This window comes from Schistocerca americana, chromosome 2 (assembly GCF_021461395.2).
Source record: "Schistocerca americana isolate TAMUIC-IGC-003095 chromosome 2, iqSchAmer2.1, whole genome shotgun sequence".
Classification (NCBI taxonomy): Eukaryota; Metazoa; Arthropoda; class Insecta; order Orthoptera; family Acrididae; genus Schistocerca; species Schistocerca americana.
Window position 1 is genome coordinate 444,866,629 of NC_060120.1, and position 15,216 is coordinate 444,881,844.

The 15,216-nt window shown below is 38.2% G+C and overlaps 1 protein-coding gene across 1 annotated transcript in view; it reads left to right on the forward strand.

Annotated features, from left to right (window-relative positions):
* The first annotated feature begins 1,225 nt into the window (after nucleotides 1-1,225).
* Nucleotides 1,226-15,216, forward strand: part of LOC124594079 (innexin inx2-like) — a 65,295-nt gene continuing 51,304 nt past the window's right edge. The window contains exons 1-3 of the mRNA XM_047132430.1: nucleotides 1,226-1,475; nucleotides 4,964-5,155; nucleotides 9,532-9,671. Coding sequence (XP_046988386.1) covers nucleotides 1,226-1,475; nucleotides 4,964-5,155; nucleotides 9,532-9,671 — 582 coding nt within the window. The remainder of the gene's footprint in view (nucleotides 1,476-4,963; nucleotides 5,156-9,531; nucleotides 9,672-15,216) is intronic.

Here is a 15,216-nt window from a genome sequence, read left to right on the forward strand (position 1 = left end):
CCTAACATTGAGTCAATAGAGATGTGTCTTTAGGGAAGGGTTCCCATTTCTAGCTTGGGCCTCGTCGGGATACTCTCAGATGGTAGTGTAAAAATAAAGTTAAAAAATTGATTTAATGTAATTACTTTCTGATTAGAACACAAATCACAGGGAACTGGTTGCGGCAGAAGTAGCTGGTACAATCCATCGCAGCAATCGATTTTTTCCATCAGTTCACTAGGCCAACATCAGCGAAAATACCCTTTCCACAGTGACGTTGGGTGCGGAAACAGAAAATAAATATTTGAATAATTTTGGCACTATTTTACAAAATCTGGACATAAATGGGTCTTGTCGGGACAAGAAGGTCCATAACGGTGAAGCTCTCGATGTATTGGGACGGATGGCAATCCTACTCAAGGTTTAACTTCGAACAGCTCACAGAACAAGTTTTAAATCCTGTAGCATACTGTGGACAAAAAGTCTGAAAATATTGTCCGAAAGTGAACCCGCGTTTCTGACTCGGTACGGGGGATCAATGATTTTCAGAGCCATTCATGATTATTTTAACATAGTAAAGCACTTCACTTGACTAATTAATTTTACTGTTCTAGGTAGAGATCATTGGTTTAATATCCCTTCGACGCAAACATCTTTAGAGATGGAATTTGTTTCTAAGTAAATGCTCAGCTTTCCGGTTTCACCGCATACTACATGTTCTAGGCTAACAGTCCACATCAGATATCTACCTAATAACTTATAGAGAGGTAAAATAACGACTCATGAGATAGTTTTACAGACTCCAATACAGAAAAGCAGTCATCATTTATGATGGCGTCGTCTTTTCAATTTCTTTTTTGCTCCACTTTTTAGTCCACTCGTCGTTAGAGAGGCATTAGAACGCACCTATTCACTATGGCCCTTGGACAAGCTAACGAATGTGGCCGCAAAAGTGACACCAAAACGCTTGCCCTAAGCAATAACGGCTTGAATAGACAGAACTACTGAAACACGGTCAGCGCTTCTCTCGTGTGGGTATAAAAAATAATGAAACACGGTCTCGGAAAGTTTACGAATGGCGCCAGTAAGAACACTTGTCACTTTGGCACCACTGTTGGTTCAGTATTGCCCCGTTGCGTTTAGCGCAACAATGAACGTGGGTCAGAGGCGCCGTAACAGTTGATTGTTCCATTTCACAGCTTGGAGAAGTGCTAGTTGTTTGGAGACCACTTTGGATTTCGTCACTATGATAGATTTGGTTCGCAATCTGTCGGCTTTCCTGAAGCTCGAAAATGCTTGCACAGACAATAATGTGTTTCGCTTGCATTACAAGTTAACGTCGTTAATGTTAATAGCATTTTCACTGCTTGTGACATCGAAACAATATTTCGGTGAACCAGTTGACTGTATACCTGGAGCTCCGGCCATTAACCGCGAGACTTTAAACACTTTTTGTTGGATCCATGCGACTTTCACGGTGGAGCGCCATTTCAAAGGTGTGCATAGTTTAAGATTTTTGCATTTTTAGTCCTACTTATCAATATGAGCGCACATTATTATTATTATTATTATTATCATTATTCTTTATCACTTCGCAAGTTGTGATTACTTAATTTATTGTATTATTGGGTACCCGTACCACAGTATCCTTTTTTTCCGGACATTATTCGCTAAGATACTTTTCACGTATTCTGCTTTTCTAGTAAGTGCAGTGACTAGCTTTATCGTCCGAAATAACTCGTTTTAAATGTTGCAGTTTTTTTTGATCACCCTGATATGCAACTCACACCCGTTTTCATTGTTTCGTGTTCTTATTTCAAGCATAGGGTACGGAGATACTGAATTTCATTATTTTCGGTACAGGGTAACTGCGCGTCGGTAACATGGACGCATCAAATCTAGTCATTGTACTCTAAACGTTTCAAAATATCCGTGTCTGTACATTTCAGCTGTCATAGTGCTATTTATTATGATTACTATTGCATGATAATTATTATGATTATTGTTGCGAAATTTTGCTATGGGAATTATTTCAATGATGTAGTTCGAAATTAAAGTATTTTCCCATTTGCATATATGTTTGCTACCCCTGTACCCACAGCCTCAGATGGGAACTGAGCTGCATTTATGCGCATTCTTTTCCTGTACTCACAGTCACAGATTGAAACTGAGCAGCACTCATACGTATTCTTTTATGTCTCCTATATGTAACACATAGAAGTAGTTAGTCGTAGTGTATTTACCTCTAGGCTTGCCTGTTACTATACTGTAGGTGGTGGAATACTTCTTTGTGTCAGCAATCTGTTGACAGTTGTCTGTGAACCATTCCATTTGTACTTGGCAGATGGATTTGGAATTTCGAAGTCTCGTCATAGTGCACACACACTGGGCTGTTTTTCTACAATACACAAGAACTGTTTTATGATGTGTGGTACCGTAAGAAATGAGACCAAATGACAGAAACACATACTGCTACTACTGTATAACTGGCATGCTGGTGTACCATGATAGCGACTTTAGCAATGATGGGGTGTACAAGTCATGAAACCAGCTAGTGTCAGGAAATTCGTTCACAAACAAATAACAGTAAATCTTTCACACACAAAGCAAAAAAAAAAAAAAAATAATTGAAAGGGCCATGCTAATGTTTTATATCTATACATGGCATACATATGTTGTCTAGCATACACAACGTAAATATGTGCTCATTTAGGGTCCGTCTAAAAAAAGGACACGCCCGCATTTTCGACGTTAATTTAGTGTCCACATACATTTTTTCTATTTCTACTGATGTCCACATTTTTTTAGTTTCGGAAATTAAGAACTTACGATTTTTGCTTTCATCTCATATCTTAAAGAATTTATATTCTCTATGTTTGTTATTGAATTATATCATTATCATGGACTTACATGGAAGAATCTATAAAAATTTTGTTAGATAAAAATATTTAAATTTATCGTAAAAGATTTTTGCTAGATTTGCATGTTCATAAAGTTTATATAATGTGATGGAAAATCAGAAAAAGGTACAGTTAGGGGAAGTCCAGTTAAAATGGCATACCATTTTGTTTTCAGATAGCTATTCCCTTATGAACCATGATGTTAAATAAAATTTTTATCAGAACCATGCCATATTCGCTTGTAGGTTTCACAGTTTTAGTGCTGTGTTTTTAAATTAATGTACCGTAAACCATACGTTTTTGACACACTTGTAAAAAGGCATAATATGTCATTTTAGACTGATGTCAGGACAAAATGACATAGGGGTAAGAAAAAGTAAGAAATGCAGATAAACATTATATACTTTATATATTTAATAGATTTGTACTTAACAAATAAAAGGCCACTCCTGAAACAATTCTTCAACAGTATCAATTAAGGTTTCTCAGTTAAATCTTACAATAAGTCAAGACTGAAAGTAGAATTATGAATGTTAATCCACGAAGAAACAAAATTAGTTCCGTTTTTGAAAAAATAATTTTCACCAGTCATATCTATTTGAATACATACATAACCAATAATGTTTTTTTTTATGGCTTACTCCAGCACATTCAGTGTGAGCTCACAAATTACATTGATGACACCTTAACCGGAGTTCTCTTGGTTTTAAAACCAAGTATAGTTACAAGCAGTACAGAGACAATCTTTGGAAGCATCACTGTTATCGCCAAAAAAGGTCATTTTTGTACAATATATCTTTCCCAAAACTAAGTTACCTCTTTGATTTTCTCAGCTATTTGGAATGGAAGTTGACCCACATCCTTCATAGTCATACCAACATGTGTGAATCCAACAGTTTCAGGAGTTGTACCAGTTCACACTCCAATACAGTGTTGAAATTTGGCTGGAAACACCAGCAGCCATCCCATCTCACCTCTGGTAACAGCATCTATATAGCCTGCTGCATCTGTGCAGCATCCCAAGACTATTGTGATGTGAAATTTTGCTGGCGTTTCCAGCAGCCATCCCATCTCGCCGCTGGTAACAGCATCTGTAGCCTGCTGCATCTGTGCAGCATCCCAAGACTATTGTGATGATTTCCTTACTTTATTGCCTGCTATCTGAAAGGGGAAATTCATGTTATATTTGGCCTACAAAAATTCATTGCATTTGTATATCATTGCACATTTATCAGTTCATGTTTAATGTTTTGTTCAACTTATTTTATTACAGTATGACCTATTGCTATTGTTGTTAAACTTAAACTTATACTTAAAGAGTCTTAAAATTAGATTGCAGTGGTAAAATCAATTTGTGTAAAATTTTGTTTGTGTCAATAAAAGTAACATTTAATCCGATTCAGTTAAGTGAAAAATACATGTGGGACGTGGGTTGTAAAGTAATGTAGGTATGTGTGATGTGTGTAACATTTTGTTTATTTGTTTCGTTTGTAATATAGTTATTTGACAACCAAAAATTGAATTAATTATGTTTAATTTGGTAGTCGTAAAGGGATTAGTCCAGATCTATGTAGGAACATTAATTTGGTAGTCCTAAAGGGATTAGTCCAGATCTCTGTAGGAAGATTAATTTGGTAGTCCTAACGGGATTAGTCCAGATCTTGATAGGAGCGTAACACCCACTGTTTTGTGGCAATCATACTTCTTTATTTAAAGCCAAAAAACATCCAAACCTAATATTTATTACCTAGGCTATGCTCAGACAAGATATACTGCAATCATATATTGTTATTAAAAAAGATTCTGGCATTGCCATATGTGATATGATGTCAGCAATATTTACGCTATTCTACCATCCTTCCAAGATCTAGACTACAACCATCCTACAAGCATGTTAATCAATCCCTTTGAGGGTTTCCCCATTTTGGGGGTTTCATAATATGGTAACCTTATGCTCATTAGACTGTTCCTTCTACTAAAGGGATTAACATAATGGGTAATTTCACATTTTGGAAGATTTACACATATTTCCACAATGTGTTACAGAAATAAAATCTCCAAAAATTGTGTTTTCGAACTTTCAGGCTCTGCGGGAGTGGACATTGTGAAACCAGGTGTTGCAACACACCAAGAGGGTAAGGACAAACTGACATCTCAGCATTATTACCAGTGGGTGTGCTTTGTTCTGTTTCTTGAAGCTCTGTTCTTTGCCACACCTGGTTACCTCTGGAAAGCATGGGAAGGAGGTTGTATTCATATGCTTGCTGTTGATTTAGGTATGTAAACAATTTTGTACTGAATTATTATTTGTCAAGGTGAATTAAATTTTTGTACATTTTATTCCTTTTTGATGATGCTAAAAAAATTGTCTCCAAAAGGTCATAGAGTAGTAATAAAGCTCTAGTAACGCACCACAGTTGCTTCTGAGCAGTGTGTGTGTATTGAGCCAACCATTTAGTGACAGTTTTATGAATTCTGAGCTGCTATCCACATTTGATTTTCGATTATTGTTTATTATTTTACGTGCACTAATTGCCAAATATAGTCTATTTGATATAAGCTCTGACCTTATCCACAAGTTGGAAACTTATGTTATGAAAATCCCTTTAGTTTGTGTGATGTTATGTGAGAGAATCAGATACCACCTTATGTGAGAGAATCAGATGCCACCATATATGATGTGAGTTCATCGCGTAACAGAATAACAAATTAGATCCATACTATACATATATTTTTAAAGTTAAGGTATTCTCTTGATTTTTTAAAAAATTATTAATTACATCCTGTCAGTCTGAGATACAGTTTTCCTGATGATTCATGATGTGTCATTAGAAAATGTTAAAGCTGTAGCAGAGTTCAAATCAATAAGGAAGTATAGTGAAAATATTATCAACTAGTAGTGGCAAAAGTTATATATGTTTGTAATTATTTCACAAGAATACTTATTTATTTATTGTTTATTTAGCCTGACCAGATTAGGGCTGGAAGGCCTTCTCTCACATTTGACCATGAAAGCATACCAAGTATATTACAAAATATTCCAATAATTATAATAATGTCACTAATAATTGACAATAATCATGGTAATGGGCATTTAGAACTATATGGATTGGCTTAGCACATTTGAAGCTGTAAAGAGAGGAAAAGGAGCAGATTGAAGTAACAATGACAGTGGTTGTTAGGAAATGACAGAATGTAAACACCGAATTGCTGACAAGGGGCAAAGAAAAGTTATGGATGGGGGACTGATTAGAGGGATTGCTATGTGACAGAAAGTGGGTCATTAGCTGCCTTCTGAAGTTTGCAAGGAATTTAAAGTTTCTGATAGTTTGAGGCAGTTTGTTCCAAAGCTGTGTTCCTGATACTGAAAATAATTTAGAGAACATGTCAGTGTCAAGTGATGGTACAGAGAGAGTTTTACTTTGTTTAGAACAAGATTCCTGTTGTGCTGTTCAGATAATAGTGATGCTGACACCTTCTTATAGACTGCAGTTTTGTGTTCAGTGTAAGTTATGATCCAGAATTATCACCAAGTTCTTTTTGCAGAACAAGAAAATGTTATTTCTGTGTCATTTAGGATTAATGGTGGAAGAGATTTTCTGAACTGTGGGGTGGCTGGTTTTTGTGAGCAACTAAGATGGCTTCTGTTGTAGATGGGTTAAGTTTCATACCTGTGCCCTGTGCTCACCCTGGTAGTGGCAGAATATAGGCATTTACGTGCTGGATGAATGTGCACATATTTGTTGGATTTGCACTTAGATATAAGTGGATGTCACTAGTGTGTAGGTGCTATTTGCTGTGGGAAACAATATTTGACACATCACTAGAAAGAATATTTGACTTATCACTAACATATAATGAGATGAGTAATGGGTCCCGTACTGATTTTCATAGGGACCCTGGTACTGCACCCCTCCATTGTGACTTTTCTGTTCCATTTATGACATACCATTGATGAAATGTAAGATATGAATGGAACCACTGTAAGGCAATTGAAGAGAGAAATATTTTCTTGTGAGTTTAGCTAGTAGTATGTGTTAAGTCAGCAGTGTCAACAGCTTTGCTGAAATCCGAAAAGCACATAGTGTAGTCTCCTGTTGTTTGTCCATAGCTTGTTTCACTCTTGTCGGTCACATTTTAAAAGAGCAGTCATCATGCTGTGATTGTGCCAGAAACTAGGCTGGTATTAGTTTTAAAGGTTATTTGACGTTAAATAATTAGTGAGCTGTTCATGAACTGTGTATTATAAAGCCCTGGATAATGCTGGTGGATTGCTAATGGGCATATAGTCAGAAGGTTGTTTGGCTGATTCCTTCTTGGGTAGTGGTTTTATGAGTTACTGCTTCCAGGCTGTTGGGAAGATGCTGGAGGTCAGAGAATCGTTAAAAATGTCCATTATTTTGGTACTAGCAGATCAGTGAGAAAACTGACATTTGCTCTCACTGTTAAATCATCATGAAAAATTTCTGTTTGTACCAGCCGCTGATACCGTAAGGGAATCGATGGTTTCTGTGCGTTGGTCAGGTAAAGATATCAGCATGATGAAACACTCATTTAGATCATCAATAGGAACTAGAGCAGATTTAAGTTGCCCATGGCTAGACCTTGCAGATTTTTCGACAGAACGGCAGGTCTTTGAAAATCCTTATTTAACTAGTGGGCATTCCTGAGTTTTTCATTCCTCACAGACTGATTAACTTGGTTGTGTAATGCATAGGTGCTTGTAGATGAGGTGATTATCAGAGGTTGTATGCCATTTGTGTTCCGTGTGCTGCATCTCTAACACTCGTAAGGTGTTTGTGATGGTCTGTAAACCATGGTGCAGGTTTTCTCCACATTCTTACTGTTTCTAGAGAAGTGTGTTCATCGTATAATTTATTGAGTCTTTCATTATTAATGTTAAAGTCATTTTCTGCCATAGTCTGCCATGAAATATTTAGGTGTCAGCTATAAGCTCAAACACATTTATGTGCATCTTCTTTTTATGAGCACATCTTGCTCCACAAACCTTTCAGCATGATTTGTCTTGTATGAAACAGTGGCGTGTAGATGAAGATAATATGAATGAATTGAAACCAAAATCAGATTATGCTGGAAAATGAATTTGAAAGAAATTTTCATTAAGTGTGTTATTAAGACAATGTAGTTGCTTATTGTGTGGAGCTACATGCATATTTGTTAAACAAAGCAGTGGAGACAAAAAGAGGATACCATTTGTTGTGTTTGGCAGTATCTCTGTGCTGCTATTTGATGAAGTGCTGATTTGGCTGATGCACTAAAGTACTCCAAATTTTTTTTTTTAGGAAACGATATTCTGGTAATGGTGTTGACGGAGTATGGAACAATGAAAATCATTATCCTAGATTGTCTTTGATAGGAAGCTCTGTTGTTTTGTTACCTTTGATTGTATGGTCAGTATCATACAGATTCTGAACTGCAGTTAATGATATAAAGAATACAGAAAAAATATCTTTTTACTATGCTCAAAGTAGTTTTCATACACTTGCATGAAAAAAATGAAAAAAAGCTGGATTGCAAACCTCACCTGAGCCATCTGACAGTACACAACAGTGGTCTCTCACAGAGCCTGAGCAGCTTACATCTAGTGTCACACAGCTCATGCGCTGTAAGTATGTAGGTGCCTTTACCAGTGGGAAGATAATCTAGGTGATTGGAGTTACTGGCATTTAATTACATCTGTATAAATAACCCTTTGACTGGTGTTGGTGAATTTACTGCTCACACTTCACCACTCCGCAAGTGCTGTTGATAAGTTTAAGCATGGCCTTGGGGATTTCCTTCAGTGCTGTTGATAAAAAAATGTCATGCCTCCTTGTTGACTCCTGAGTTCTAAGGGTGAATATCATCACCATTCAGGAGCTTTGCGTATTGCTGATGACTTTCAGCATACAACAGAATCTCCACCCCCATATCTCAGTAGCTTGTCACAGGTCTGGCTACTAATTTGTGTTTGGATGCTTAGTCTGTTTTGATCTCAGTATGCTGCATTCAACTTTGCTATATGTCTTACTGTTCGTCAGGATTGGCATAACAATGCTTCTCTCATAATCTGTTCTACGAAGAAAATGAAAAGGTGTCATGGTTGCACTGATAAAGAAGTTATGGAGAGACTCTCAAAAAGTAACAGTGTGGATGAATTATTTGATGTCGACATAAGTGATAACTTCTCCACAAATTCTGGAAGTAACAGTCCTAAGCCACCTACTTAAGCAGGTGTAACATTAGAGTCTCATAATGTAATTCATAGTTGTTTCTAATCTGAAAATGATAGCAAGGTTTTGAACATGTTTTTAAAAATGGATCAGACACTGTTGAAAGAAACGCTATCTTTACATTTCTGCAGATTTGTAACAACCATAAATTTGCAGAGAAGTTGCAGAGTGAGCAACTATTTTTTGCACGTACAATAATGTTCATCTGAGTGGGGGAAAACCATTCAGAGACAGAAGGAGAAGAAATATTTAGCACAGGATGAGATAGGCCACTCATGTAACTGCAGTCGAGTTAGAAACACACATGCAGGCTACTTAGGACAGGTGGCCCACTTTGGTGGTAATGACTTTGTGTTAAGCTCAGCATGTCTGTAGCATCCAAATGGTTAAGATAATAATTATTCATTATTTTATTTCAGGATCTCCAGTACTGGGAAATGAATGGAATCCAGAACGAAAGAACACTATTGTGGAGTACCTTGCTGACACAAAACTGCGCCCTTTTACAGTCTATGTCTTAAGATTTACTTTCTGTGAGATTCTAAACTTCATCAATGTGGTGAGTTCTGTATTTATATCTGCACAATAAAAAATGAAAGGATGTGTGTCCTATGCAGGCAGGTAAATTTCGCCCCTCACCAACTGCTCAAAGACAGACTGGCTGTCAGAAGCATTTCCATTCAAATTACCACTTTTTTTGTGGAAGTTGTGAATTGTAAATGAATCTAGATAGTCTTCTTCTGTTTCTAAATTATAAGATCCAATTTATCAGTGAAAATGATCAATTTCTTTGAAAATATAATGCAACAGTATAGATAAAAACATTATTTCCCAAGTGACAGCAAGAGAAAACATATATAAAGGTTAGTAAATGTGCAAGTGTTCAGAGACAGTGGCTCCTTCCTCTGGCAGAAGGATTGAAGGGTAAGGTAGAAGGAAAACTACTGGTGAGGTTTAGGAAATGATGACCACACCAAACAAGATTTGAAAACCTGAGATCTTAAAGGTGAAAAATAGGGTAATAAGCTAGATGGAGATTACTGACAAAGCATCACGCAAGAGTTAATAAGAGCTTAAAGCTAAGTGAACTGTATGTGGTAGAGGAGAAAAATAGACAGGCCAGAAAATAAAAGATAATAGAAAGCTAGTCTGCCTGCTTAGCTGAATGGTATTCATTTGCCGGCCATGCGATGGGCCGGGGTTTGATTCCCAGCCAGGTTGGAGATTTTATCCACTTGTGGACTGGGTGTTGTGTTGTCCTCATCGTCATCAACATGCAAGTCACCCAATGTGGCGTCATCTGAAATAAGACTTGCAAACCGGCGGCCAGACTTCGCCAGATGGGGCCTCCCGGTCAACAATACCACACGATCATTTCATTACATTTCGTAGCCAGCTAAAAGTGTGTGAAGAAAGGAATAGTTACTGAAAAGATTAACTGCTGAGACTGAAGGAATTGATGTAAATTAAGGCCAGGTGGGTGGCAAGAATGAAGGACATGTTGTAATGCCAGTTCCCATCTGCGGAGTTTTTGAAAACTGGTATCAGGGGGAAGAGTCCAGATAGCATGTGTGGTGAAATAGGCACTGATGTCATGATTGTCATGTTGCAGCACATGCTCTGCAACACACTGTCTATGCCCATTCATGGTAAGTGATAACTTGGTGGTTCTCATGTCAATGTAAAAGGCGAAACAGTATTTACATAACAGCTGTTACATGACATGTTGTTTCACAGATGGTTCTCAGTTTGATAGTATGTCTTTTGCCAGTTACAGGGCCATTATTGGTGGTGGAGGAGGGTGCATGGGGCAAGTGTTATAGCAGGGTTGGTTGCCAGAGTAGGAGCCATAGTGTTGGGAAATGGGTGCAGTAGGAGTGAGGGCCCTACCAGGATACTGCAGAGATTTTGACTGGGAGCGGGGGGGTTACCTATTCTGTGTGTGGTGCACAAAAGGGTCAGACAGAACTTTGGGGCACAATTTTAGGAAGTCATAGCCTTGTCAAAGTAATTAATTGATACATTCAAGACCAGGATAATAGTGACAAGAGGTGTGCTCCTAAGCTGATTTTTGAAGAGGTCAGTAGTACCAGGATTGGGTGTGATGGTGTGGGAAACCTGCTTTTGAACTAGGCGTGTGGGATAATTATGTCCACTGAAGGTAGAGGTGAGAACAGTGCTGTATTACTGTAAAGAGTCTTCATCTGAATAAATGCATTTTCCTCAAATGCCAAGGATGTATGGGAGGGAATGTTAGACATGGAAAGGATGACAACTCAAAATGTAAGTACTGTTGTTAATATGTTTAATGTAAACAGAAGTATGTAGAGAGGATGAGGTCAACATCAAGGAAGGTGGCTTGGAATTTTGAATAGAACTTCATGATATTCTTCCAATTAAATTTCACAAGAAGTTGGTGCCTTATTCACCACACATGCTATCTTGTTTCTTCCCCAGACACCTGTTTCTCAGAACTCTGTAGGTGGTAATTGATGTCACAACATGTCCTTGGTTCTCGCTACCCATCTGGCCCTAATTTACATTATTTTCTTTGGTCACAGCATTTCTTTTCATTAACCATTTCTTGCTTCACATGCTTTTAGTTTCCTATATCTTTTACTTTCTAAACTGTTTATGTTTCCCCACCCTTCACTTCTGCCACATACGATATGATTAGCTTTCCGCTCTTATTAATCCCTGGGATGATGTTTTTTCAGCAATCTATGTCTCGCTTATTACCCCATCTTCTACATTTAAGCTCTTAGGTTTCCAATCTCATCCGGTGAAGTCCCCAACATCCCACTTGATAAGTCTCCCCTGATCCAGGATTCTGGGTGACTTTTCCACAACCTCCCCATTTTTTAAATCTTGCCAGTCCGTTTCCTTCATCCTTCTTGCTTACCCCTTCAACCCTTCCACCAGAAGGGGCCACTGGCTCCAAAAGCTTGCACATTTACTTAACCTTTATATAAGTTTTCTCCTACTGCCACTTGGTGAGCAGATTTTTTATCTATCCAGTTAAACTTTATTTTCTAAATTAGAAGAGCTAGATGGCAGTAATTTGAAGAATCTCATTAACATAAATGGCTTGAGTAATAAATTACCACTAAAAAGTACAGTGTTTTATAGTTTCTGAAACAGTACAATGTTATGTAGCACCAGTTAAACTGGTTTCCCTCAGTGTCACTGCTTGGAATTGGAAAGTTGTATTTTGGCATATCTATAATGCACAGGAAGTCCGAGGACCTAAGTCTGCAGCAGGGAATGGAGGGGGAAGGGGGAAGCCTCATGTTTGTTTCATGGTAAACAACAAAATAGTTCTGAGATTTCATTACAAATGGTTCTAAGTACAGTTGATACTTGTCAGAGATATTTTATGTTCTGGCTTTCTTCAAATTGATATCTCTGTCTGGCAGGGCAGGATGTGAGCGGGACAGGTACAAGAACATTTTTCACTCGGTTGACTTTTCTTTTGGCACACCCCTCACTCCTTTTCCCACACACATTTTCACCCGTGTTTCTTTTCGCTGCTAATTGTGATATGTGCTGTATACAGCTCTTGTACTTGAATGCCCATGTCACCCATCTCAGCTCAGCACCTCAAGCAGCAACTGAATATTGTGATACATCATGTATAGAAATGTTGTAGTTGTGGTACCTGTGGCACACCAAGTGAAGGCTTTGTCGCTTGGACCTTAAGCTGGCCCTGAAATTGTGTACAGCTTCTGAAGACTTTTTTCTGTGGGGGAGGAGCAGGTGGCAGCTACCCTCCCCTGATCCTCTTTGTGTATGCCTTTGGTGGAATGCTTCAACAACCAAATTTACTATACATGTTAACAAATACAATTTGATATCAATTGTGTAAATTCATCACTGGTGTTAGTATATGGATCTCAGGCATAAAAATATAAATTTCACAATCCACATGGTTATGGCTGCTAATGTGTCATCAATAATATTCATGTTTTTTTAGCCACATAACAAACAAGAACATTTTATCTATGTGAAAGTTTTTTCTCTGTTCCTTATGTGAGTCTTCAGCACAAAATTACTTATTTCACATTGAAAAGCAGGGAGTCTATAACCACATTGTACAATCTGATTTTGTGGCTTTGCAGATAACATTACAGCTCAAATAGGAATTGTAGAAACAAACTACCTGAACTTCCATGTATCTTGTTGTTTGTTGCAGATTATACTTTGTCTTTCCTTGTATAATTTGCAGTTCTTTTCCTGTCAATTTCTCCTGAATCATTCTCAGTCATTTCTGAAAACTTTTCATAACTTTATTTGTAGCATTTCCTCTATCCCAGCTGTTAGAAATTCACATTAATTTTGTAAAACATATATTTGCACATTCCTCCATAAATGTGATTATCGTTACCTTCACATTTTATTATGAATTTATTGTGGACTAGTTTATTGCTGTCATTAAAAACATTCCAGAGTGATTTCATTTTGTTAATTCCTTCTATCTCATTTGCTAACTTATTTATTGTTACTATAACTTTTCTGTACACCTTCCTGTAACTTCTTAATGTATGGTTTCTAGATTGCAATTTGGTATGCTGCTGCATTAAGGCCTCAGAGAGTTACAAATGGCTTTCTTATGCCCTGTGTAATCTATAACAGGACTTACCAAACTTTTTAGCTTGCGGGCTCCTTTTTCAGGTGAAAATGCACAGTAGGCCCCTTGTCAGTCAAGCACACAGTAATTATACGTGCGGATGGATGTGTGTGTGTGTGTGTGTGTGTGCGAGTGTGTACCCCTTCTTTCCCCCTAGGGTGGGTCGTTCCGCTCCCGGGATTGGGGTGGCTCCTTGCCCTCTCCCTTGGAGCCCGCATCCTTTCGTCTTTCCCTCTCCTTTCCTCTTTCCTGGTGGGGCAGCGGTTTGTTGCGAGGCCTTGAGTTTCGTGTGTGTGTTTGTGTTTGTTTGTGTGTCTGTCGACCTGCCAGCGCTTTCGTTCGGTGGGTCACATCATCTGTGTTTTTGGATATATTTTTCCCACATGGAATGTTTCCCTCTATCTCATATATATATATATATATATATATATATATATATATATATATATATATATATATATATATATATATATATATATGACAGACACACAAACACTAACATACACACAAAATTCAAGCTTTCGCAACAAACTGTTGCCTCATCAGGAAAGAGGGAAGGAGAAGGAAAGACGAAAGGATGTGGGTTTTAAGGGAGAGGGTAAGGAGTCATTCCAATCCCGGGAGCGGAAAGACTTACCTTAGGGGGAAAAAGGACGGGTATACACTCGCACACACACACATGTCCATCTACACATATACAGACACATCTGCTTGTGTCTGTATATATATATATATAGAATAGAGGGAAACATTCCACCCAGGAAAAATATATTCAAAAACAAAGATGATGTGACTTTCCATACGAAAGCGCTGGCAGGTCGATAGAAACACAGACAGACACATACATACACACAAAATTCAAGCTTTTGCAACAAACTGTTGCCTCATCAGGAAAGAGGGAAGGAGAGGAAAAGACGAAAGGAAGTGGGGTTTAAGGGAGAGGGTAAGGAGTCATTCCAATCCCGGGAGCGGAAAGACTTACCTTAGGGGGAAAAAAGGACGGGTATACACTCGCACACACACACATATCCATCCACACATATGCAAACACAAGCAGACATATTTAAAGACAAAGAGTTTGGGCAGAGATGTCAGTCGAGGCGGAAGTGCAGAGGCAAAGATGATGTTGAATGACAGGTGAGGTGTGAGTGGCGGCAACCCTAAATTAGCGGAGATTGAGGCCTGGTGGGTAACGGGAAGAGAGGATATATTGAAGAGCAAGTTCCCATCTCCGGAGTTCGGATAGGTTGGTGTTGGTGGGAAGTATCCAGATAACCCGGACGGTGTCACACTGTGCCAAGATGTGCTGGCCGTGCACCAAGGCATGTTCAGCCACAGGGTGATCCTCATTACCAACAAACACTGTCTGCCTGTGTCCATTCATGTGAATGGACAGTTTGTTGCTGGTCATTCCCACATAGAATGCATCACAGTGTAGGCAGGTCAGTTGGTAAATCACGTGGGTGCTTTCACATGT